The sequence below is a fragment of the Salvelinus sp. IW2-2015 genome, linkage group LG30, assembly GCF_002910315.2.
Source record: "Salvelinus sp. IW2-2015 linkage group LG30, ASM291031v2, whole genome shotgun sequence".
NCBI lineage: Eukaryota > Metazoa > Chordata > Actinopteri > Salmoniformes > Salmonidae > Salvelinus > Salvelinus sp. IW2-2015.
The window spans coordinates 15,858,057-15,882,193 of NC_036869.1; the positions used below are offsets into that span (position 1 = coordinate 15,858,057).

Genomic DNA, 24,137 nt, shown 5'->3' on the forward strand with positions numbered 1-24,137 from the left:
TCCAACTTTAAAAATGTTTTAATACAGATTACTCTCCGTTAGTCATCACCTCTACACATTGTTTTTTTTGGGGGGGTGATGCTTTTTACTAGACTGTAGCTTACTCACACACTCACAGGCAAACACACACGTTGATGCAAACCATCATTAGTGAAGCTGCATCATGTCAGAACCATGGAGGCAAGTGGTAACTAGTTTTCTTCTGTAGTAAGATCAAGGCACTCTCCCACACCCACACAGACCCACAAATGTGTGTGCGCATCCACACACACACATCAATATCTGTCACCACAGCGGTGTTCGGCTCTCTATTTTACTCAGTGAGACCATTAGCAGCTTTGGAACAGTGTGATTCAGCAGGTTCAAAGGGACAGAGACCAGAGAGAAGGGGAAAAGGACACAGAGGTTAGGCATCATCACATGCAACGCGCTGGGCACAAAATGCTAGTGGGAGTGCAGGGAAAGAGTCATCAAGAGCTGGAGGAAAGCAAAACACCACATGAAGGAATTGTGGAGGTTTTCTAGTCTTATGTCTGTACGTTCATGTGTAAGATAGCTACATAAGAGACTACTGATCTCATGCTATTTTATCCGGAGGTATTCTGTCTTCCACCAGTTAATAGTGTGGGTAGGGAAGAGGGAAGCATGTGTTTAATTGTCAGAGCAGTGTGATGACCAATAACCTGAGTGCACAGGCCTAGTGGAAGAGGGAGGGGGTGCTAGAGGGGTTGGTTGTGGGGGGGGGGGGGGTGTCTGTCCGGAGGTCGGTGATAATATCCAGGAAAAGGCACAGGGGAGAGAGGGAGTGCACAACTGTGCCACATCCTGTTTTGTAAACTGTATCCTGCAGCCTTTTGGAGTGTGGCTTGGGCAGAAGGATGAGGGGGCCAAAGGGGAGAAAATGGGTTAGGTGGGTGGACAGTAGTGGAGGAGGGTTGTACATTAGCCAAGAAAAAACACATGTCGGGGTAAGAGGAGCATGGTGAATGAACTCACTCCTCCTCTGTTGGAGGTAAAGGCAGCATGCGTCCCGCGGATGATTTACGAGTGGCCATGACTTGGGAAGCTTCACCTCCGCTTGGCACTTTGCATACACACGGTCTTCCGCCTCCCGGCGTCCGGGAAGCAAGCGAGCGCTTGTTTTCCCTCTATTGAGCTGGAAGTTAAGCGAGCAGAACACGCTTGCAAGTGATGCAAGACACGAGATAGGGCAAGGTGAAATTAAAGTGCAGTGAAGACTATTGAGGGGAGAAGGACTAAGTGGCAATAAAAGCTTAATGGACTTTTACAAAAAATATAATGCTTTAGTTGAGAGGAAGAGGTGGGAAAAAACGTGGAACAATGAAAAGTAAGAGCGTGCGATGGGCAGAAATTCTTCAGAATCTAGTTTAGCGACAGTCAGTAGTAGGCAATTGTTAAATACATTGTGTTGCTCTCCTTTAGCAGAAGTAACGAACATTAACCTACATTGTTATCCAGTCATAATAGGAGTGACTGGATTACCGTATGCAATCACAGTTAACCTTAGTGTTTTTTGTTGTTGTTGCCAAATGTCTATCTCAGCTTGCTTACTCAGTGCACATCGAACAAGCTCACCCAATTAAGCATTTATCTGGAAATCATACCACCAGCCCTGATATTCTAACTATTACAGTACATGCATTTGGGAACACACACACTGACAATGCATACATTCCTTATGCACACACACACACACACTCAAACAACATCATGTTTTGGCATAAATGTCCCTGCAATGACACAGCTCCCCATCCATCCCTTAGGCGCACATCTTTTGTTATTGATGACACATGGTAATGTAATGGTATATGCCTCACCCTTCCCAGCCCTGTGCACAAAAGCAAATATAGCCTATCACACTGCAGCGCATACAGACTGGTTACCCTTGTGCACGGAGCTCCCCAGCGCTTATTCATCAGAGCGAGAGATCCTTGTATTTTGCTGTATGACTGAGTTGAGCTGAATGTTGGCGATGTGCGCAGAGAGGAAACCACCGCACGCAACGCTAAGAATGACACTTCGGTTTATCGGTCGGCTTCGAGAACTTTGGATGTTTAGCTGCTATTTCAACTTTTAGCATTAATGGAATCAACAAGAGACGAGTAAAATCGCTGCCTTCACAGCACCAGCAAAACATGTGTTGGAATTTAGGCTAAGAAGCAGCGGCTACAGATTGAAATAATTAGCCGTTTTTTTTTCATTCTTCAAAACAACAACAGTGATATACATTAGGCAATAATTCAGTTGCCTACTTCAGAAATTCACATAACTTTTGTGTTATTTGTGATCCAAAATACCAGCCAGAGCTTAGAGAATTTTCCTATAGGCCTAGTGTTGCCAATTTAGCTTAGCCTATAGCCTAGTTGGTAGACACTCCTGGCATACCTAGAGAGCTCTTTTTTAAATAAACGGTTTTCTGCGTTTAAAAAAAGTAGGCAATTCAAGAAAACAACAGTTCAAATCTACTGTTCAAACTAAATTGAAGGAACGAGTCAGGAGATCAAGGATTTGCACTCTAGTAGGAGTGGTGCGAAACAAAATGTTCCTCGCGCGAAGCGCAATGTCTTTACAGCCTCGCATCTTCCATTGATAGGACAGCCGGGAGACAATCAACCAAGAACATCTGTGCCACTTGTGGAAGAGATACAAAAAATGGCGAGAAATAAACATCGACATTAAGGTAAAAATTTAATTTTAATTCAATTTAGGCCAATCATGGAAAGTTTCACGCAATAGTCCAGTGTTCCCCAACTGCCTGTGATTTTATTTGGCCCCCCAATTTTTTGGGGGGGAAGAGGGGGGACATAAAATACTGTAAAAACACCAGCAAATCAGTTCGAAGTGATTGTAATTTTGGAAATCTCTTCCGAAGTACGCACGCACAATAGAGAGAGATGTGATCTTATACAAATGTAAGCACGGTTTGAAATGCTTGTTTTAGTCAAATGTTATATCTGCTTGGGCTTCTTGCGGTCAATTTGCAGTCTACAAATAATTTGTAATTAAGTTCTAACCCCGTGACCATCTTCTCAAGAAAAAATCGGCTGAATCAAGTTGATGATCCCTACAATAGGCTATCTGATATTAACAGTTCGAGTAGCTAGTCTATTTGGCTGCAAAGATGAGCACGCACTGACAGCTGGGTTAGTTTTTGGCTTCACACACGCAATGGCATGGTAGTGAATCTTTTTAACTAGTCACAGGTTGGCTACGGGGTTATACTACATTTTTTGGTGTCTCAAGTAAGAAACTGACTGTTATGCAATTGCTATATAAGCTATTTAAAGTTAAGTATACAGTGGCAGGTCTAGCCATCCTCACTAACAAAGCAGTCAAATGCTAGACTTTATCATATCATGTGTCTTATCCACACACACCAAATAAGTAGATTAGAACCTGTTAATACCATGATGCTTCCCTTATCCCCCACCACCTTTTTTAAACCCTTATTCTGTCAATCGCCATCCATCCAAATTCCATGATATTTCACATAGAATAAATTCAACACTACTTTGGTAGTCTTATCTAGTGGTTATTCAAAATCCTGCTACAGAATTGACCTGAATCAAAGAATCATTCAAAATAACAGCCACATGCCTCTGGGAGTTGGGTTGGTGTCATGTTATAAATCATTATTCACAGGCCACCTCATGCACTGTGTGTTTGTTCCTGCCAGCCCCCCTGTGGTTGATGGTGATGCCTGAGTCCAACCCAGCAATGCAGAAGACGAGAACCTGGTGGTGGCAGGGACAACTGGGGGTTTCTCTGCTGTTTCTGGTTTTCCCGCTCCTCAGGACCGAACCGCTCCAACTCGAGCTGTCTTTCAATGGACTTTCGGAACCCCAGAATGTGACACTGGCTGCTATTCTGCCTTTGAGCAACACTGAATACCCGTGGGCCTGGCCTCGCGTGGGGCCCGCTCTGATGAGGGCTCTGGAGCGAGTCAATGACGACCCCACCCTGCTACCGGGCCACCGCCTTCGAATAGTCTACGACAGTAGCGAAAACAAGGATGGCGTCTGCTCCGACTCAGTGGCGCCATTGGTGGCCGTGGACTTTAAGTTCTCCTACGACCCATGGGCCTTCATCGGCCCTGGCTGCGACTACGCTTCGTCTCCCGTGGGCCGCTTCACTACCCACTGGGACGTTCCCATGGTGACGGCCGGGGCAGCGGCCATCGGCTTCCACTTGTACACATCCATCACCAACACGGGCCCCACGCACAAGAAGTTGGGCGAGTTTGGGGTGCGCCTGCATCGGCATTTTGGCTGGCACAGACACGCCATGCTCATGTTCAGCGACAACAAGAACGACGACCGGCCGTACTACTTTACGGCCGAGGGGTTGTACACGCAGCTACAGCTGGACAACATCACCACAGCAGACAAGGTCTTCAATGAGCAGAATGGACCGGTCCAGTATGATGACCTCATCAGTGTCATCAGCCAGAGTGCCCGAGGTGAGCTCCATGTCTAATCTCTATCCATCTGACCTTTATCCTTTTTCTACCTAAAGTCTTCTGGACACCCTCTGCCATTATCTGGGTGACTGTTTCTCGTTATCATCTTGATAGTAATTTTTGTTTGTTTGTTTGTACAATTGCAAACCATGTTGACATGGTTTTCTCATGCCAAAGACATGAGAAAATAGCTCTCAATCGGTCACAAACCCAGGTAGCAGTAGATTTGGTCAAATTTTTATCACCGCGCATTAAAGCCATATGTTTCATGTGTGAAAATAAGTGGCCTGAATAATTGCTGTTGGCAGTAATGGTATTTTAATTCCATTATTTCATGAAGCTGTAGCGAGCAGTCATTCCCAGTTGGTCCTTATTTTAAGACCCCCCATGTGTATGCTGTTTTCATTTCCAACCACTCTTTTAATTATTTTGAATTGACCTGTAAACTTACTAATTATGTCGACACATGACGTCCCAATTACCAGAATTAGGCCTTCTTGCACATGCATAGTTTAAGTCCAATAGATTGAATGATATTATTTGAGCTTATGTTTTGTTGACCTAGTGAGTCAAACAGATGGACCTAGATGGAAAATTTAATCAAAAGCCTAATTAATGCATTGTCCTGGCAGATCGAGTATTCAAAATGCTGTCAACTTGCCACAACGACAATTAACACACAACACAGTGAGGGAGAGAAAACAGACATCTGTTAAAACACATTTAACAGACAGCATGACAATGTATACAACAAAGACAACAAACACAACGCATTTTTCACTCTCCACTTTTAAATTCCACCAAGGGATCAACTATTTTGGAGAAATTAAAATGAAAACAAGGCAACAGTAAACATCTCGTCCTCCACGAACGATCTCTGTGGCATGCCGTATCATTCACCCAAGTATCGTCAAAATTGGGCCAGTGCTGTGAGAGATGTCGCGTGTGACTAACGTACTAACGGACGGAGACAAATCCACAGTCCCCTCCCCGATTTCATTGTGGGGGACAATGAATCCTGGCAGGTAAAAAAACGGAGAGTGGAGAGTTAGAGTGAAAAAGAGAGCATGTGCACAAGCAAAGTGATGGGTCTGTCAAATATATAATGGACGAAACAGGATGGTGAGAGATAAATAAAGATATACAGATAGAGTGCAAATAGTTAGACGACGTAGTCCTGCTGTCAGAGAGACGGCAAGTGTTGAAGTACAATAGTGTTGAAAGGAAGTAGAATAGTACTCCCTGTTTTGCTGGGCTATGGATGGTATTTGGTATTTTTGGTATTTTATTAAGATCCCCGTTAGCTGTTGCAAAAGCAGCAGCTACTCTTCCTGGGGTCCACATGAAACATGACATAATACAGAACATTAATAGACAAGAACAGCTCATGGACAGAACTACATCATAAAAAAAAAAACGGCACACGTAGCCTACCAATCGATGCAAACACACAAACTATCTAGGTCAGATATGAATCATAACTAGTCCACTCCTCTGCTTTAGCTCCGTGTGTGGCAGTGGTCCTATCCATATGGCAGCAGGAGAACACCCTGTGTGCACATTCTGAAACTACATCTCACCACGTCTTCCCATTTAAGAGATGCTGCGTCTGGCCTGGTGTCTGCAGGTGTGAGGAGCCTCGCTGGCATCACCTTGCTGCAGCCAGGCCACACAGGCACTAAAGTTTAGGAGAGAAGTAGAGGAAATGCGTCCAGGAAATGCTGACAGAACATGTTCCTGAAAACTCTCTCTCACACACACACACACTAAGTTGGGCACCTCCCCACCAAATAGCAATGGAAAGTTAAGGCCAACGTCAGCAGAGGCAACTCCACTTGGCATACAGATAACCTTATTATGTACTTGAGTGCTTCATTGTTATTTCAAATATGTAACTAATTAAAGGTGCACTATGCCAAAATTGCTCCGACATTTCCTGGTTGCTAAAATTCGAATAGTTTGCCTAATTTAAATTTTATGTGACAAAACAAGCAAGTATAGTGTAGAGAATCACTACCATCTAAACCGCTGTGAAATATATTGTCCATAACCAAAAATATTGTTATTTCAGCTGTTTGAAGCTGGTGTGCAAAACCGAAAGTAAAAGACACAAAAACTAAACTTAAGAATGGGAAGCATAGAAATAGCGCACATAGACCAAATCTACCACTTCTTAGACTTGCTTTCAATGAGAATGGCAGAACTATAACTCACATTTCTATGTTAATTTGTTTAGATTGCCCAAAGAGTTACATATTGCAGCTATAAGTGCTCCCTGGCTAGCGCCCTTAACTGAACCACCACCAAGCAATCAATATATCCAATATGAAGTTTGCGAGTACTATGAACTTTAATTCGATGTAGCTTTAATTCGGCTTTAATTCGTTAATTGTCTAGTTCAGATGTTGAAATGTGTTGTCAGACTGGGTCGTCCCCCAAGAGAGAGGCCAAGACATACTGGAGGAGGCCACCTAGAGAGAGAGAGAATAGGAGGAAGAGAGAGAGAGAGGATGAAAATAAACATGTTTTGGAGCCCTTCAGTTGGTGTGCTGTTTGAGCGTGAAGTTGACCTGAGACAAAGCTGTCATGTCCAGGCAAAATAACTCTTGTACAAAGGGAAAATGTGAACGGAAGAGGGAGATGTACAAAGGGCAAATGGGAACGGAAGAGGGAGCTTGTTTTATCTTCTGAGACCTACAGTATTTCATTAGCGTTTTTTCACACTACTAAGTTTTTTATTTTGGAATTAATCCACAAAAAACTGTATCTAGTTGGCTGTAAAATCCAACAATGTGTGAATGGGAACACTTGATTGGTTCTAGTTTGATTGTAATGGATAAAGTCTTTGTTTCCTTTAAGTAGACCTGCATTTCTGTTGCCAGTACTTTGTGTTCTTAGCCTCAGGACACACTGAAGAAGGTACATGAAATCACATTGAATGATCAGAACTCATCATTTTCTATAGATTTTACTTTTGACTTCTTCAATTTGATCATAAGCTATTTGATTATTATTAGCAGATGGTATTCATTTTAACATGGCTTCTTTCAATTTATTTGGCTTGCTGCATAGCTGTAAATGTGGAATTTTGATAGTGTGGCTCATGGTTTCTGAAACAGAGGACATTACGTGAACTTGAATGGTAGAATGTAGGTGGTTTAACTGCCCTGTCAGGAACCTCCTCGCGCTGTGCCCGGCCTCAGCCCACTCCCCCAGTTCCCACATGGACAACATTTCTAATTAAAAGTCCCAAACTTAAGCAAGAGGTCAATCCAGTGGCCCCTCTTTGACTTTATAAGGCAAACGGCTTGGGACATTTCTGACACCAAGATATTTCCTGTGAAACATAATTCGTCTAGATTTTTTTGTTCTCTAATGTTTTGTAGGGCTATCTCTGGTACCGGCCCCGTATGATCGCCATCTGAGTTTATTGACTGTCACACAGTCGTTTGTCTCACCTAGCAACCGGGGAATCAATTTGCAGGCTAAGCTGACCCAGCAGGGGCGAAGTGGTGATGGGTGGGAGAGAGAAGGAGAGAGAGAAGTGGGATGGCTGGCTCTTCAGCTCTACCCCAGTCCATTGTGAGGGATGCTCCGTTCTCACATGGTCTTCACTGCACTCCCACTCCCTCACCAGGAACCTGAAGTTTTTGTGGTTGGTCAAAATAATACAGGACCATCAGTGCCCCCTCTGCCTCCCTTCAACAACCACCGCTTCACGAGATTAGGTAACCAATGGGAACCACTCTTAACTGGTCAGAACACACAGTTTTAAAATGAATTATTCTTTCAATTACCCAGGGCTCCGGACAATATCCGAGTGTTTTCCTCTTGTATTTTTTCAGTTATAGCCTGTCCAAGCCCCAGGGTCTCTGGAATGATTTAAGGCTGGTGGTAAAAGGGGTTTGGGGCTTGGGTTTTGGGGGAGAGGGGGTGGGGGGGAGCTCTGTAACAACGTGATTTGCAAGCAGAGATCTATATCGGAGCCAGCAGTCCCATTTTTAAAAGGCATAAAAATAAGCCTGGTTTCTCTGGCTCTTTGGGTTGGAGTGGAGGGAGAGAGCGCCCCTAATTCAAACAGCATGGAGACTTCCAGTGTGGGATTACTTAGTGGTGCTGTGGCTGTCTCATCCTTCATGTTTACCCAATCCCCCCCCCCCCCCCCCTCCCCCAGCGGTATTTAGCAAATCAAAGCTGGGGATAGTATCGGTTTGTTAGACTGGAAGGCAAGAGAAGGGGATAGAGAGAGAATGAGAGAAGGAAAACAGTTTTCAGAATGTTTTCTAATTGATTTGACATTGGGAATGTTTTCAAATAGTTCAGAGAACATTAAGAAACAATGTTCTTCTGAAGGAATTTCAGTACTTCAGCATAACGTTTCTTCATGGTTCTATTTAAAGATGCACTATGCAGAAATCGCTCCGCCATTTCCCGGTTGCAAAAATTTGAACAATTTCAGTTTTTCTGACAAAACAAGCAGTCATTGTGTAGAGAATCATTGTACCATCTAAACTGCTGTGAAATACAGTATATTTTCCATAATCACAAATATTGTATTTTCAGCTGTTTTGAAGCTGGTGTGCAAAACTGAAAGTAAAAATCATCAAATTGTATTTGTCACGTGCTGAATACAACAGGTACCGTGAAATGCTTACTAAAAGCCCTTAACCAACAATGCAGTTTTAAGAAAAATACGTGTTAAAGTATTTATTTACTCAAATAAACTGAAGTAAAAAAAAAAAAAGTAAAAAAAAGAAAATGTACATGTACATGGAGGTAGAGGAAAAGTGACTATGTATAGATAATTAACAGAGTAGCAGCAGCTGGGGGTGGGTGAGGGGGTTCAATGCAAATAGTCCAGGTAGCCATTTGATTAGCTGTTCAGGAGTCTAATGGCTTGGGGGTAGAAGCTGTTAAGAAGCTAAAAATAAACTTAAGAATGGGAAGTATAGAAATAGTGCACATAAAACAGATCTACCACTTATTAGACATACTTTCATAGAGAATGAAAGATCTATAACTTGCATTTCTATGATAATTGGGTCGGGTCATGTTCTGAAATTGTTCTGAGAACATTAAGAAAACTTTCCATAAAAACCACAACTTTAACATTCAGAGAACGTTCTAAGAATGTTATTTAAAAATATACATGCCATTCTCAGCATCAACAAAACTCTTATCCTCTATCTTGTTTTATGTGTTCAGGTGTGTTGGTGGCACCCACTGATTGGCCACACCTGATCTTAATCAGTGCTTTGTTCCTTTGAATGGGGTCTGTTTGAATAGACTAAAATGAGCAGCTTTGAATGCGTAAAAAACTTATGGCATGCTAGCTCCATTCTGGTGGCACAGTGGACTCATTCCATGGATAGAGAACAGAAGATTATAGGTTCAAATCTCACTGATGCCATGTCACAATAAAAAAAATGTGTTTGCATGTTTAGGCCTAATGCCTAAGGTAATTAATTTCCATGTGTCCTATCTGTGATTGGTTCAACAAAGTTAACTCAAAATGGGCTAGCAGTGTTATTAAAAGTCTTAATGAAATGTTCAATGAAAGTTTTTAGGAAGTTATTCAAAAACCTCCAAATAACCTATAATTTTCATTGTTAGTGTTAATAAAACCTCCCAGGAAAATCTCCAACGAACTAGAGTAAAACATTCTCAGAACCTCCCTGCAACCTAAAAATTAAAGTTCCCAGAACAGGCAACAATTTCACTTCTGTTCTCAGAATGTTTAAAAAATGTTCAGTTTACCGGTCAGGAAATGCATGGCTTCGTTCCCACAACCAATGTGAAACCAAAAGCATACGTTCCCACAGCTTCCAAGAAACGAAATGTGCTAGCTGGGAGAGATTTTGTAATACTGTTCCATTATTACTTCTAATTTCCCTGGCAGCATTGCGTCTTTCACAGTCATGCTGATAAAGAGTACTTGGATCAGAACATTCATTTGCCAGAGTCATAGATCTCAACAGAAGGGGAGACTGAATGTGTCAGAATGTGGCAGCTTGTCAAACAACCCGAGGGGCAATGAGAGAACTGTTTGGTGTAACTTGCTCCCAGAGAAATATGCAAAGTCATTTTTTTGATCGCATTCCAAATGATTTAGTTCTGTCTGTTTTATCTTCCCGTTCAAATTTCAACCAATTGTAGTACTTTACTTGCATAAATATTACTGGCCCTGTGTCGATGCAAAGAAAGTTACAAAACAACTAGTTGGAAACATAGAAACGAGTGAGAGAAGTAAAGACAGAAAGAGATGGCGGAGTCTTGGCCAGTGAGGGGTGTCTCTGAGAAAGAAAGAAAAATACCAAGAGAGCCAAGACAGAAGGAATGCGAGAAATACACATTTAGTGTGAATGAAAGCACCGAGCTGCTTTGTAAAGCTCACTACGTCTAAACCGCATCTTAGCTGGATTTGAGAGTTTACCCTTCACTGAGGAGGGATTATGAGGCCCTGGCACTGTCAAGCTATTTGGATCGATGCTCCATTTTCTTTCCTACTCTCGATGTGCCATGATGAAAGTTTGACGGACAGGAGGATCCGCAATCATGTCTGAGCCGAGGAGATTGTTTCCATGGCGACAGGCAGCATCTGCGCAGGAACGTGTGGGCATGACAGGAGCTGTCACCTGCCCTCCCGTGTCGTATATTTTCATCGGGCGCACAGTGGAACTGTCAGTGTGACCACCACACTGTACTCCCTCTCTTTCACATGCTCTCAAACATACAGAAGCACACAGTCTCTCTCTCTCTCTCTCTCTCCTCTCTCTCTCTCTCCTTTCGCTCCTCTCTCACTCCTCTCTCTCCTCTTCTTCTCCCCCCCCCCCCTCTCTCTCTCTTCTCTCTCTCTCTCTCTCTTCCTCTCCTCTCTCTCTCTCTCTCTCTCTCTCTTTCTTCTCTCTCTCTCTCTCTCTCTCTCTCATTCAAATACACACAATAACCATATGTTCGAAAACATGTCACATTGTCTATGCATGTGCATCTGACCGGGTAAATTGAACGTGTTGATGTTCAATGCTCTCAGATACACGTAGATCAAATCAAAGATTAGCTTTTTACCTAAACATCTAACTGACATCACTGGACTCATATGAGAAAAAAAGCATGCAATTGCCATAAATAATTTACAAGCCAGGACTTCGAGAACTGACATATGGATGCTTCAGCAGAGTAACTTTGGACTAGCCTTTTATTACCAGACTGAATCCATGTAGGTAAACAGAATGTAAGCTCGCAAGACTTCCAGATGGTTGTACGAGGTTAACTTTGGACTCCCAATTAATCAAAATCCTATCTATTTTGACCCTCACCTCAATTGCTTTAAATTGCTTGTCTTTTTCTAAATACAAGGATGTAAAACAAAACTGACCAGTTTCTACAGGAGCAATATGGCAGAGCCTTACCTCATCACACTCTAGATGGAATATGTTGACAGGACTCTGCATTCTTAGAGTATCTACAATGAATTGTACCCTAGGGAGAATTCTTTTACATTTTAACTCTGGCGACATGGTTACAAAATGAACAGACAAACTAGTGATTGCTTTACTTGAAGTGACTTGTTACATTGTTAGGTCGCTGAATTGTAGAGATTATTTGCAAGCATTTATTCACTTTTTTCAACTTGCCTGGATTTGATTCACTTTAAACTAGAAATTGGTTGTGCAAGCAAGGGCATCGCTAGAAGTTTTGTCGGGCACATTAAATCATGTAAAATAAAGCAACTATTCCCATTCATTAAGCTATGTTCTGTTTTATCTATGCAACTGCTACTGTGAAATGTTTTATTTGCCACTATCTACAACAGTTTAAGTCACATCTTTTCGTATTGGCAAACTAGGTTGCCTTTTTTCTTCTCATTTTGGCAGAAAATGCAATCACACCTGTTAAAAAACAAAACAAGCAACCCCTTTCAAATGATCCAGGTTTGACAGATATCCACCTTAGATGGTCCATGGCGGTCAGTACGGGTATGAAGTACAGTTGACCGGACATTGCTGAACGCACCCTGAATCTAACACCCCCTCCAATTGAGCCAGATGTGAAAGACAACTGAAGAGGAATCCACCTGAGGGGGGTCAGTGTTTAGGCCTAACACTCAGACAGGACGATGCACCTGGACACCGGCGCGGCTACGCAACAGACGTGGCGTGTTCTTTGGCTGAAGAACCACTGAAGCGCGGCTCCGGGGTCGACGCCTCGCTAAATGGCACAACACACACACACACGGGAAGACACACAGAGGAGCGAAGGGTCTGACCCTATCTGATTTGTAACGGCTGATACTGTTGAGCGTGACTCTGATAGATTGATTGCTGGGCTGGTTAGCATGGCAAACGCTCCCCTGGTTTCAGTGGGCTATAATAAAGGGGGCCATCTGTTGCCGCTGGAGATGCGAGGCCTACGTGCCGTGTGCCAAGACAGGAGAGGCTGTAATTGCTGCTGTTTGCCGTATGCAAGGCCCGCCGTTGCTCGTCATGGACGTGCTGGACGTAGTGTGTAAACAAGATGGGCCTGCTGCTGCTTTTCTTTCACCACGTAGAAGCCAACTCTGCCATATGTACTTCCTCGACACAAGAAAAATGGGTTAGACGGAATGGAAATATGTTACTCCGAGCTAAACATTTGAACATAATGTCAGAGAGCTTAGTCAACCTGCTAATATTCCCTGGCAAGAAGCAAATATAAAATTACTTACTAACACAAAGTCCTTATTCACCTTCACCCCTAGAATTTTGATTTTTTTTTATGTACATCAAGCCAGGTATAGTTTTGTGGTTGTAAATTATTTAGGCAGGGCACTTTGCATGTACAGATCATGCAAATTGCTGTATCCAGGATTGATAGTACCTTTCACCCTACCTTCCCCTTTGTAGAGTGAATGTGAGATTATGGAGTCTGGCAACTCAAGTTTAGATCGGTAGTCATTAAGATTGTGAGGTTTAACATTGGAATAAAATCCAGGCTTTTATACCCTAGTCGATGAATTGATTGATTGCAGAATACTTAGGGCACTTTGCATTCCACCGATGTAAAACAAATGCATGTTAACAAATCCATGTATGCAGGATAGTGACTAAGATTGCGGGGTTTAATACTGATATAAAATCCAGCCTTTTAGACCCTTGTCAATGTATTGATAATATTCTATTTGACATGTTGCTTTCATTAACCAGAGGGTCTTTTTGCATGAAATCTGCCTGCCATTCATGCAAATGACTACAGATCTGGCAACTCTCACCCGTCCCAACCCTCATCAATCCTCTGCACGGGGCAGCCACTAATCAACACTGTGGACAGATGACACTCAGAGGACATCCCCGCATCTACAGTGCCTTCAGAAAGTATTCATACTCCTTGACTTATTCCACATTTTGTTGTTACAGCCTGAAATCAAAATGTGTTAAATAGATATTTTTTTATCTCACCCATCAACGCACGATACCTCATAATGACAAAGTGAAAATATGTTTTTAGAAATGTTTGCAAATGTATTGAAAAATTAAATACAGAAATATGTAATTTACATAATTATTCACATCCCTTAGTCAATACATGTTAGGATGACTTTTGGCAGTGATTACAGCTGTGAGTCTTTCTGGGTAAGTCTCTAAGAGCTTTGCACACCTGGATTGTACAATATTTGCACATGATTCCTTTTAAAATGATTCAACCTCTGTCAAGTTGTTTGTTGATCATTGCTAGACAGCCATTTTCAAGTCTTACCATTGATTTTCAAGCCGATTTTAAGTCAGAACTGTTACTCCAGTGTATATTGGTCTTGTGTTTTAGGTTATTGTCCTAACTGAAATGTGAATTTGTCTCCCAGTCTGTTGAAAAGCAGACTGAACCAGGATTTCCTCTAGGATTTTGGCTTTGCTTAGCTCTATTCTGTTTCTTTTATCTTAAAAAATAACTCCCAGTCCTTGGTGATGACAAGCATACCCATAACATGATGCAGCCACCACTATGCTTGAAAATATGAAGAGTGTTACTCAGTAATGTGTTGTGTTGGATTTGCCCCAAACATAACGCTTTGTATTCAGGACACGAAGTTAATTTCATTGCCAAATTTTTTGCAGTTTTAATTTAGTGCCTTATTGCAAACAGGATGCATGTTTTGGAATATTTATTATTCTGTATGGTCTTCCTACTTTTCACTCTGTCATTTCGGTTAGTATTGTGGAGTAATTACAATGTTGTTGATCCATCCTCAGTTTTCTCCTACCACAGCCATTAAACTCTGTTTTAAAGTCACCATTGGCCTCATGATGAAATACCTGAGTGGTTTCCTTTCTCTTAGGAAGGACGCCTGTATCTTTGTAGTGACTAGGTGCATTGATACAACACTCAAAGTGTAATTACTAACTTCACCATGCTTAAAGGGATAGTCAATGTCATTTTTTAAATGTATTTTACCCCATCTACCAATAAGTGCCTTTTTTTGTGAGGCATTGGAAAACCTCCTTGGCTTTGTGGTTGAATCTGTGTTTTAAATTCACTGCTCGACTGAGGGACCTTGCAGATAATTGTGTGTGGGTTACAGAGCTGAGGTAGTCATTCAAAAATCATGTTCTACACTATTATTGCACATAGAGTAAGTCCATGCAACTTATGTGACTTGTTAAGCACATTTTTACTCCTGAACTTTTATAAGCTTGCCATAATAAAGAGGTTGAACACTAATTGACTCAAGAGATTTCAGCTTTTCATTTGTAATTCATTTGTAAACATTTCCAAAAACATAATTCCCCTTTGACATTATGGGGTATTGTGTGTAGTCCAGTGACACAAATTATCAATATAATACATTTTAAATTCTGGCTGTAACACAACAAAATGTGAAAAAGGTGTGAATACGTTCTGAAGGAACTGTACATCATCGACAAGATAGAAACCATATGAGCAAGGGAGAGAAAGGGCAAGAGTGGGGAAAGTGGAAAAAAAGAGAGCGAGAGAGAGGGAAATGAGAGAGCAATGGAAGAGAGCTATGCAAAAGAAAGGAGAGAGACGACCGCGTATAAATAATGAGTGATTAGAAGGAGAAAGAGGAGAAAGGAGAGATGGAGACAGAATGTGTGTGTGAGAAATGGATTAGCCCGTCCTCCAGTAATTAAGTCTCCCAGCTCCTCAGTCTTAAGTCTCTCACCACGTCTAATTTACTTTAGCCGCTTCACAGCCACATCCAGCAGAACCATTTAATTAGGCAGAATTTGTTTAGAATAATGAACCTTTCTTTGAAGCTTTACATTTGGTATTAGGTTAGGGAATAGCTTGTGGCAGTTGGTATTGTTTTTGTCCATATAAACCTGGTTGTTTTGTCAGGTATAGGATGGATTTTTTCAGGAAAGGTTGATTTATGCCACAATTTATACATTATATTGACCAGATACTATAGTGGCCACTTTTCAATTAAAAGAAATGTCTTCAGAAATGGAAGGCAGTCTGGAGGAGGTCAGATGGGACCATTCTAGCCAATGAGAGTGCAGATATGCGTGTGAACAACAGGTACAAACGGTTTCCACTAGTTATCACAGCCACAAAGTCAAAATTGGCTATATCATAAATATTAATGAAAACAAAAATGTGTTTTTTGGTCATATTTTAAGGTTAGCAATGTGGTCAGGGTTAGAATCATTTTTTTTTTATTTTTTTTTTATTAATTCTAGAAGTAGGCAGGGTTTATGACTTTGTGGCTGTGGTAACTAGTGGAGACCAGGCACAAATCCGATATAAATAGTTTTTTCTCAAAGTTGCTGGTATGTCACGTGTCCTACTTATATCAGTACACTCGTAACAACCTAATCATTGCAAAAACGTATATCCGATCAAATAAGCTACACGTATCATAAAACCAGAGGTAAAACGTACTTACAACTGAAGTCGTGAGTTTACATACACTTAGGTTTGAGTCATTAAAACTTTTTTCAACCACCACAAATTTCTTGTTAAGCTATAGTTTTGGCAAGTCGGTTAGGACATAACAGCAACATGGGCTGTTCACATCATACTGTCATCAGAACATCTGTGAATCAGTTTGAGACCTTCACACAGAACCTGTCAACATATTCGCTCTGTCTATGTAGTCTACTGTATGTCTTCCCCTTAGAGTGGTTCTTGGTATGTTGCAGAATGCACTTCATGTTGTGTGTCTTTACTAGTTGACCTTGTGTATAGTATTCCTCTCACTTGTACCCTATAGTATAAGCAATAAAGAACACTATTTCTATGGAAAATCACCACAATGCGGGATGTAATGTAGTCAAGTACAGTCAAGATGTAGTCAAGTATTATATCTTCTCTCTGACACAATGTACACTACAGGACCAGTGGCGTGTACTCATGGATGCCAAGGGAAGCCAGGCTTCCCCCCAAAAATGTATTTTAATAATGTATCTTTCGTCTCTCTGTGTTTCACAATTTTACTTCAATTCGCAAGAGGCTTAATGTCTCACTGGAGAAAGCATCCGAGCGAGCGAAACAGCGCCCTTCTTTCTCAGGATGTGTTGCCCATGTATCTGAGGCTGTCTGGTAATTAAGAGTATGACATTGTTTTCACCCGTAGCATTGAATGCAAGGGAAGCCAGCGAGTATTTGGCCTCCCTTGATAAAAAAAAAAGTAATAATAATAGCCAATCAGCATTGAGCTACACTGAGTGAGCTCATCTGTGAATTTTCCTAAGCGGTCATGAACTTTCGTCAGCCGGTGATTGTCAAGCAAATAACTACCTTTCTCATGGTAATTGACCGTTAATTAACATAAACCCATTTAGCATCTCCTGGCTTCCACACAAGCCACTGATGCAGACCTTTGGAACGTATACATTTTAAAAGGTCTAATAAATCCATGTAATATAGCCTACACCTTCACAATAAATCCATTATTTATTTTAGACATGTCTAAAGAAACATGATATGAAGAAAATGTAGTCTATTTCAGAAGAACAGAATAGCATACTCTGAGTTGTCCTGATCTGGCTATGCCATATAGCTGTGGGCTACAGTAGGTCATTTAGCAGACAAGATTTGCTTAGAATTCCGTGGAATTATTTTATATTATTTTATAGTATGAACAATACAACCGAACAAAGCTGAATAAAATAGAAAAGATATTTTCTCCAAACGACTTCAGGGAGTGCGCACATGTGGCTATTCTGTGTTGAGCGGTTTACAAAGAATAGGTACTCCTATATGCTTAATTTACATTTATTAATGTAACTGTAGTTGTTATACAAACGTTGGGCAATATGTTGATTTTTAATATATTGTAACGTTGCATGATGCGACTCTAATGATGATTTGAAAAAAGTTACTTGAAAGGCATGAGGTCTGCTTTGTTTTTTTGCACAGGCTGTACACACTTCGTCAGTCTCTCGTTCACAATTTGAGGAGCACTTGATAATGCCTCGAATTTCCCAGAGGCATCCCCTTTGTGTGGCCATAATGCACCCCAAAAAATCCATGCCTTTTACAGCCCTTCTCCCTGAGTGCTGCCTGCTCCGAAGCACCTCTCACTCACACAACTCTCCATCAGGTGATTGGGTCTTTCTCACAGGCTATAAGTGAAGACAGACACATAGGGGACTCAACTGCGCACATCCATATCCATATTGGAAGAACTGTCCACATTTACTTTTCGTCAGTCAACAAGATGAGTAGGCCTAATGAACAGTAGATGTCAATCTACTATCCCCCATAGTACAAAAGTTGACCCATTCTGTGCGAAAAATAATTATTCCAAACTTAGTCTGGGACAGTTGTGGGATGTGATAGATCCTAAATGAATACAACCACTAGTATCAAAAATATTTTTTACGCAATGAGGTTGGCGCAACAGATCAGAACGATTAGCTTAAAATGTTGATAAACTGTTAGGCTATTTCTTCACATTATAAGCACAGCGCGAATGTTCCATTTGCGGGAAAACAATTATTTTTCGCACATTATCATAAGTGACCACAAATGCGATTATGCATGTAATTCTTTTATTATTAAGGTGCATTTTTATGGTGAAAATTATCTTCTCCAAACTTGAAACTCACGTCCTGCTTATGTACAGTTGAAGTCGGAAGTTTACATAGCACACCTTAGCCAAATACATTTAAACTTAGTTTTTCACAATTTCTGACATTTAATCCTAGTAAAAATTCCCTGTTTTAGGTCAGTTAGGATCACCACTTTATTTTCAGAATGTGAAATGTCAGACTAATAGTTGAGAGAATTATTTATTTCAGCTTTTATTTATTTCATCACATTTCCAGTGGGTCAGAAGTTTACATACACTCAATTAGTATTTGGTAGCATTGCCTTTAAATTGTTTAACTTGGGTCAAACATTTCGGGTAGCTTTCCACAAGCTTCCCACAATAAGTTGTGTGAATTTTGGCCCATTCTGTCACGTTCCTGACCTGTTTTCCCTTGTTTTGTATTTATTTAGTATGGTCAGGGAGTGAGTTGGGTGGGTTGTCTATGTGTTGTTTTCTATGTTGGGGTTTTGTGTGTTCGGCCTGGTATGATTCTCAATCAGAGACAGCTGTCAATCGTTGTCCCTGATTGAGAATCATACTTAGGCAGCCGGGGTTTCACGTGTGTTTTGTGGGTGTTTGTTCCTTGTTAGTGTTTCGCCACACGGGACTGTCACGGTAGTTTCATTTTGTTATTTTGTATCGCATATTTGTTTTCGTGTTATTAAATTACCATGGAAACCAACCACTCTGCATATTGGTCCGATCCTTCTCGCCATCTCCTCGTCCGATGAGGAGGACGATATAGACTATCGTAACACATTCCTCCTGACAGAGCTGGTGTAACTGAGTCAGGTTTGTAGGCCTCCTTACTCGCACACGCTTTTTCAGTTCTGCCCACAAATTTTCTATAGGATTGAGGTCAGGGCTTTGTGATGGCCACTCCAATACCTTGACCTTGTTGTCCTTAAGCCATTTTGCCACAACTTTGGAAGTATGCTTGGGGTCATTGTCCATTTGGAAGACCCATTTGAGACCAAGCTTTAACTTCCTGACTGATGTCTTGAGATGTTGCTTCAATATATCCACATCATTTTCCTCCCTCATGATGCCATTTATTTTGTGAAGTGCACCAGTCCTTTCTGCAGGAAAGCACACCCACAACATGATGCTGCCACCCCCGTGCTTCACGGTTCGGATGGTGTTCTTCGTCTTGCAAGCTTCCCCCTTTTTCCTCAAAACATAACGATGGTCATTATGGCCAAACAGTTCTATTTTTGTTTCATCAGACCAGAGGACATTTCTCCAAAAAGTACGATCTTTGTCCCCATGTGCAGTTGCAAACCGTAGTCTGGCTTTTTATGACCGTTTTGGAGCAGTGGCTTCTTCCTTGCTGAGCGGCCTTTCAGGTTATGTCGATATAATACTGGTTTTACTGTGGATATAGATACTTTTGTACCTGTTTCCTCCAGCATCTTCACAAGGTCCTTTGCCGTTGTTCTGGGATTGATTTTCACTTTTCGCACCAAAGTACATTCATCTCTAGGAGACAGAACGCGTCTCCTTCCAGAGCGGTATGGCGGCTGCGTGGTCCCATGGTGTTTATACTTGGGTATCTATTGTTTGTACAGGTAAACGTGGTATTTTCAGGTGTTTGGAAATTGCTCCCAAGGATGAACCAGACTTGTGGAGATCTACAGTTTTTTTTCTGAGGTCTTGGCTGATTTCTTTTGATTTTCCCATGATGTCAAGCAAAGAGGCACTAAGTTTGAAGGTAGGCCTTGAAATACATACACAGGTACACCTCTAATTGACTCAAATGATGTCAATTATCCCATCAGAAGCTTCTAAAGCCATGACATCATTTTCTGGAATTCTCCAAGCTGTTTAACGGCACAGTCAACTTAGTGTATGTAAACTTCTGACCCACTGGAATTGTGATACAGTGAAATATAAGTGAAATAGTCTGTCTGTAAACAATTGTTGGAAAAGTTACTTGTTTCATGCACAAAGTAGATGTCCTAACCGACTTGCCAAAACTATAGTTAGTTAACAAGAAATTTGTGGAGTGGTTGAAAAACGAGTTTTAATGACTCCAACCTAAGTGTATGTAAACTTCCGACTTCAACTGTATTCCAGTTAGGCTCTACAGCCCTTGTAAAGCTAATTAATGTGCTTAATTTGAAGAAGTTATTTGTCCACTTTAGTTGTGATACAAACCTTATCAAAACATATAGGCCTATAGGCTAGGCTACATGAGGTGTGCGACTATGATTAGAAAAAGTCACAAAAAAAGGCATTGTTTCTTGTCTTACGCTGGGCATCATTCACACGTAATAATATATAATTCACAAGTGATAGGCTAATGTTGTCACCCATCAGACTATTCTAAATAATATATGTGTGAAATATTTTTTATTTAGAATGGAACATTACCATGCACCTGTCTCGAAACATACATGTCATCTCTGCACTTAAGTAGCGAATGGAGGACGCTTTTCCCGTGGTTCATTTTCATGCCAGCCAGGTAGGCTATACTCCTGTTGTAAAGATAAGCAATGTGCTTAATATTTGCTTAATATTAGGAAAGTTTAGAAACAAATATACAGTGGGGCAAAAAAGTATTTAGTCAGYCACCAATTGTGCAAGTTCTCCCACTTAAAAAGATGAGAGAGGCCTGTAATTTTCATCATAGGTACACTTCAACTATGACAGACAAAATGACATTTTTTTTCTCCAGAAAATCAAATTGTAGGATTTTTAATGAATTTATTTGCAAATTATGGTGGAAAATAAGTATTTGGTCACCTACAAACAAGCAAGATTTCTGGCTCTCACAGACCTGTAACTTCTTCTTTAAGAGGCTCCTCTGTCCTCCACTCGTTACCTGTATTAATGGCACCTGTTTGAACTTGTTATCAGTATAAAAGACACCTGTCCACAACCTCAAACAGTCACACTCCAAACTCCACTATGGCCAAGACCAAAGAGCTGTCAAAGGACACCAGAAACAAAATTGTAGACCTGCACCAGGCTGGGAAGACTGAATCTGCAATAGGTAAGCAGCTTKGTTTGAAGATATCAACTGTGGGAGCAATTATTAGGAAATGGAAGACATACAAGATCACTGATAATCTCCCTCGATCTGGGGCTCCACGCAAGATCTCACCCCGTGGGGTCAAAATGATCACAAGAACGGCTGTCTCTTATACACATCTAGATGTGTATAAGAGACAGGTCTAAGACTGGCTGGGGTCTTTGACAATTTTTAGGGCCTTCCTCTGACACCACCTGGTGTAGAGGTCCTGGATGGCAGGCAGCTTAGCCTCAGTGATGTACTGGGCCGTACACACTATCCTCTGTAGTGCCTTGCGGTCAGAGGCCGAGCAGTTGCCATACCAGGCAGTGATGCAACCAGTCAGGATGCTCTCGATGTTGCAGCTGTAGAACCTTTTGAGGATCTCAGGACCCATGCCAAATCTTTTTAGTTTCCTGAGGGGAATAGGCTTTGTCGTGCCCTCTTCACGACTGTCTTGGTGTGTTTGGACCATTCTAGTTTGTTGGTAATGTGGACACCAAGGAACTTGAAGCTCTCAACCTGCTCCACTACAGCCCTGTCGATGAGAATGGGGGCGTGCTCGGTCCTCCTTTTCCTGTAGTCCACAATCATCTCCTTAGTCTTGGTTACGTTGAGGGATAGGTTGTTATTCTGGCACCACCCGGCCAGGTCTCTGACCTCCTCCCTATAGGCTGTCTCGTCATTGTCGGTGATCAGGCCTACCACTGCTGTGTCGTCTGAAACTTAATGATGGTGTTGGAGTCGTGCTTGGCCATGCAGTTGTTGGTGAACAGGGAGTACAGGAGCTGTCTCTTATACACATCTAGATGTGTATAAGAGACAGCTCTAGAGGAGATCTGCATGGAGGRATGGGCCAAAATACCAGCAACAGTGTGTGAAAACCTTGTGAAGACTTACAGAAAACGTTTGACCTCTGTCATTGCCAACAAAGGGTATATAACAAAGTAGAGATAAACTTTTGTTATTGACCAAATACTTATTTTCCACCATAATTTGCAAATAAATTCATTAAAAATCCTACAATGTGATTTTCAGGATTTCTTTTCTCATTTTGTCTGTCATAGCTGAAGTGTACCTATGATGAAAATTACAGGCCTCTCTCATCTTTTTAAGTGGGAGAACTTGCACAATTGGTGGTTGACTAAATACTTTTTTGCCCCACTGTATATGATAAACAGAGAGTAGCAGGAGCGTAAAAAGAGGGGTTGGGGGGGGCACACAATGCAAATAGTCCGGGTAGCCATTTGATTACCTGTTCAGGAGTCTTATGGCTTGGGGGTAAAAACTGTTGAGAAGCCTTTTTGTCCTAGACTTGGCACTCCGGTACTGCTTGCCATGCTTTAGTAGAGAGAACAGTCTATGACTGGCTGGGGTCTTTGACAATTTTTAGGGCCTTCCTCTGACACCACCTGGTGTAGAGGTCCTGGATGGCAGGCAGCTTAGCCTCAGTGATGTACTGGGCCGTACACACTATCCTCTGTAGTGCCTTGCGGTCAGAGGCCGAGCAGTTGCCATACCAGGCAGTGATGCAACCAGTCAGGATGCTCTCGATGTTGCAGCTGTAGAACCTTTTGAGGATCTCAGGACCCATGCCAAATCTTTTTAGTTTCCTGAGGGGGAATAGGCTTTGTCGTGCCCTCTTCACGACTGTCTTGGTGTGTTTGGACCATTCTAGTTTGTTGGTAATGTGGACACCAAGGAACTTGAAGCTCTCAACCTGCTCCACTACAGCCCTGTCGATGAGAATGGGGGCGTGCTCGGTCCTCCTTTTCCTGTAGTCCACAATCATCTCCTTAGTCTTGGTTACGTTGAGGGATAGGTTGTTATTCTGGCACCACCCGGCCAGGTCTCTGACCTCCTCCCTATAGGCTGTCTCGTCATTGTCGGTGATCAGGCCTACCACTGCTGTGTCGTCTGAAACTTAATGATGGTGTTGGAGTCGTGCTTGGCCATGCAGTTGTTGGTGAACAGGGAGTACAGGAGGGGACTGAGCATGCACCCCTGAGGGGCTCCAGTGTTGAGGATCAGCGTGGCAGATGTGTTACTACCTACCCTCACCACCTGGGGGCGGCCCGTCAGGAAGTCCAGGATCCAGTTGCAGAGGGAGGTGTTTAGTCCCAGGGTCCTTAGCTTAATGGTGAGCTTTGAGGGCACTATGGTGTTGAACGCTGAGCTGTAGTCAATGAATAGCATTCTCACGTAGGTGTTCCTTTTGTCCAGGTGGGAGAAGGCAGTGTGGAGTGCAATAGAGATTGCATCATCTGTGGATCTGTTTGGGCGGTATGCAAATTGGAGTGGGTCTAGGGTTTCTGGGATAATGGTGTTGATGTGAGCCATTACCAACCTTTCAAAGCACTTCCTGGCTACAGACGTGAGTGCTACGGGTCGATAGTCATTTAGGCAGGTTGCTTTTGTGTTCTTGGGCACAGGGACTATGGTGGTCTGCTTGAAATATGTTGGTATTACAGACTTAATCAGGGACATGTTGAAGATGTCAGTGAAGACACCTGCCAGTTGGTCAGCACATGCCCGGAGCACACGTCCTGGTAATCCGTCTGGCCCTGCAGCCTTGTGTATGTTGACCTGTTTAAAGGTCTTACTCACGTTGG

The 24,137-nt window shown here is 42.0% G+C and overlaps 1 protein-coding gene across 1 annotated transcript in view; it reads left to right on the forward strand.

The window, feature by feature from the left end:
• The first annotated feature begins 1,877 nt into the window (after nt 1–1,877).
• The window catches only part of LOC111954835 (atrial natriuretic peptide receptor 1-like), a 124,554-nt gene continuing 102,294 nt past the window's right edge, over nt 1,878–24,137 (forward strand). Inside the window, 2 exon segments of the mRNA XM_023974743.2 lie at nt 1,878–2,701; nt 3,698–4,480. Of these exon segments, the coding sequence (XP_023830511.1) occupies nt 3,712–4,480 (769 nt within the window). The 5' untranslated portion in view covers nt 1,878–2,701; nt 3,698–3,711.